The 3,012-nt window shown below is 38.4% G+C and overlaps 1 protein-coding gene across 1 annotated transcript in view; it reads left to right on the top strand.

Moving 5' to 3' along the window:
* Positions 1 to 2,398, top strand: part of LOC134000552 (collagen alpha-1(XVII) chain-like) — a 15,586-nt gene extending 13,188 nt beyond the window's left edge. Inside the window, exons 43-48 of the mRNA XM_062439923.1 lie at positions 194 to 325; positions 427 to 567; positions 1,329 to 1,475; positions 1,703 to 1,821; positions 1,972 to 2,052; positions 2,375 to 2,398. Coding sequence (XP_062295907.1) covers positions 194 to 325; positions 427 to 567; positions 1,329 to 1,475; positions 1,703 to 1,821; positions 1,972 to 2,052; positions 2,375 to 2,398 — 644 coding nt within the window. The remainder of the gene's footprint in view (positions 1 to 193; positions 326 to 426; positions 568 to 1,328; positions 1,476 to 1,702; positions 1,822 to 1,971; positions 2,053 to 2,374) is intronic.
* The last annotated feature ends 614 nt before the right edge of the window (positions 2,399 to 3,012 follow it).

Here is a 3,012-nt window from a genome sequence, read left to right as displayed (position 1 = left end):
GACCTCCTGGGCGTCCTGGGCCCCCTGGGGACTCAATATCAAGTAAGAACCAATAGCACAGTTAATAAGACCCCTAGTTACATCAGGATTTGGAGTTCATATTGTTTATGTTAATGTGGAGTATCTATTTTAAAGTAATTCCATCTAGTAGCATTCTTAAGCAAACAGATGTTCATTTTCATTGTCCAACTAGCTGGGTATCAGGCTCAGGGGCCTCCTGGTCTCCCTGGTGTCCCTGGTCCAGCAGGTCCCCCTGGACCAGCAGGTCCGCCTGGAGCAGTACTTGGGAGTTACGTTAACGCAGACATTCGAGACTACCTGCAAAGTGAGTTTGACAGAAGACATTTGTTTCATTGCTTTATGTGAAATAATCTGAGAGAGTCAATATTTGTTTTCCTCTACATCTGTTTCATTGTCTTCTCAAAGGTGTTGCTTTTAGAGGCCCTCCAGGGCCCCCTGGTCCCCCAGGGCCTGAGGGCCCCCCTGGTCCAATCCGTGGACTGCTGTCTTATACTGAGCATGCCAACAGAGAGATTCTCAACGCCCAACAACAGGATTATGTCAAGAGTGAGTTTAAAGAAACATTTCATTAGCTATTTATGACTAAGTGAAGTCATACTAAACATTAAGCAATACTATCTGAGCTAAATCTGACAGTATGCAGAAAAGTTACAAATGTATGACTTGTGACTAAGCTTCAGCTAAGTCCTAGTCCTAGAATTGATACGTTTTGGGGGAAAGTATTCAAAACACTTGTTAGTCTTTTGTATTTTCTCCTACAGTTTTGCATATAGGCTAAAAAAAAGTGTATCCAAAGACAATAACTGTTTCTTGTTATTATACACTTTTGTAACTACACTAACACTAACTACTTGACATGTACAAGACTTACCAATAACAACCATACAATAATATCTAATATCACATCGTATACAGTGTCTGTCTGCATTATCTGCATTATGACCGGTCCTCTGTCAATGAAGTCATTGATTCTTTTGAAGTCATGTTATGTTATATTGTCTCCAGATGATGGTGTAAGAGGAGCTATGTTTGGACTTCCTGGTCCGCCAGGCCCTCCTGGGCCCCCAGGACACAAGGGAGAACCAGGTGTGCCTATTGCAAGAGACTGGAACCTGGATACTGGAGACTACTCTAATATGGCTGTCAGAGTAACTGATTACATCAAATGTAGGTGTCAAAATAATCAAGAAGCACATCAAAAAGGAGCTTAAACTTGTCAATGCTTATTTCATTCCATCTGCTGCATATCATTTTGATCACTTACTGTCAATAATTCTGGACTCTACTGGGCTTTACATCACATGTAGCTCATGGTCTGCTTCGTGATGTTGTGAGGGACTCTGAGCGAGCCACCCAAGGACCTCCAGGACTACCTGGACCTCCAGGACCCCCAGGGTACACCCGATGGTTTGGTTCTCATAGAAATGCAACAGACCTGGTGGAATACATCAAATGTAAGAGATTTTAATTTTTTAACAAATAAGCAAAGAATTCTTAATCCAAATTGTGATGTAAAGGATAGAAAAAAAAAAATTATGACCAAAATTATTAACAAACAAAAAAGTACATTCAGCATATCCCCCCATATGTATTTAAATTTACCAATTAAATAAACTTACATGGTACGATTTCCAAGACCAGTAGAGGACACTTCAACATGCATCATTTCTCTCATTTTCAGCCCACGGTGTGCTGCACGACATTACGAGGCAGTACAACAGTCACGTCCAAGGACCCCCAGGACCACCCGGCCCTCAAGGCCCCCCCGGATATAGCCGATTGTTTGGCTCCCAGGATAACGTCACAGATTTAGTGGAATACATAAAAAGTAAAGAGACATTTACTAATACTAATATAATATTGTTCAGTTTAGAAGAAAAAGATTAAATAGTTAAAGGATAATTGAGCGCAGGATTTCAGACTGGTAACAAGTGAATTTGACCTCCACAGCATATGGAGCCATTACAGGACCACCTGGGAGACCAGGACAGAAAGGAGACATTGGATTCCCAGGACCAAAGGGAGAGAGAGGTAAATCTTAAAATCCTTAAAAAAAAGGGGAGCCTGAAAGGGAAATCTAGCATCGGAAAGTAGAGCTAATAACTGGTTTTATAGCGCTTACAACACTTCATATTTAATGATGAGTTGAACATTTTACCATGTTTCAATCATCTGACAAAGTTTTTTTTTTTTTATATTTAAGTGTTATTTTTTCAGTAAAATCAGACCTCTTGGTGTCCTTCAGCAGCTTTTCCTTCCATTACTAATCTACAGTGACAATTTATTGACTTCATCTGTCGGTTCTTAATGAGCAGCCCAAATTTCAAAAGTAATCAACTCTGTCTGGACACAGGTGAACAAGGCTTTCCTGGACTAGAAGGACGTTCAGGACACAAAGGTGAAAGAGGTTGGTTATCACAAAAAAGTGAAATATATATATCTAGATGATTAAAAGCATAAAATCTGTGCACTTGAAAGATAAGAATTTAAATGTAACTCTGAACAAAGGAATTGTTAAACTACACATGTGATTGTTATCGATGGAAGCAAAAACCAACAGAATGAAATTCAATTCTGGTATTTGAATGTATAAAAGTTAAATATGTATAAACAGTGTAAACTGGGTCTGAAACAACTAATTTTAGTTCAATTTGTAATTTTAATAAATTGTAGGTTAGATAATGAAGTGTTAGAAATGTAGTTTACAGTTCAATCTAGAAAACCTAATCTGCTTTATAAGAGATTTTGGCAAATTTAACCCTTACACACTGTTCATATTCTACACCCTCACAGTATGTTTCAGGTCAATTTTGAAGAATCCCCTAAAAAAAATGTTTATACCAAATTTTGAATCCCAGATCTATTTAGAATACATCAATAGTTTATCTGACTGATGAATAAATGTGTGATGTTTCAGAGAGCAGAGAGAGTGTATTTGTTAGGTTTAACACCACTCCTTTTTGAAGAAAAAACAGCTCCTATCACACAATA

This window comes from Scomber scombrus, chromosome 2, assembly GCF_963691925.1.
Source record: "Scomber scombrus chromosome 2, fScoSco1.1, whole genome shotgun sequence".
Classification (NCBI taxonomy): domain Eukaryota; kingdom Metazoa; phylum Chordata; class Actinopteri; order Scombriformes; family Scombridae; genus Scomber; species Scomber scombrus.
The sequence above is the reverse complement of the archived record's forward strand: the minus strand, read 5'-3'. Positions and strand labels throughout refer to the sequence as shown.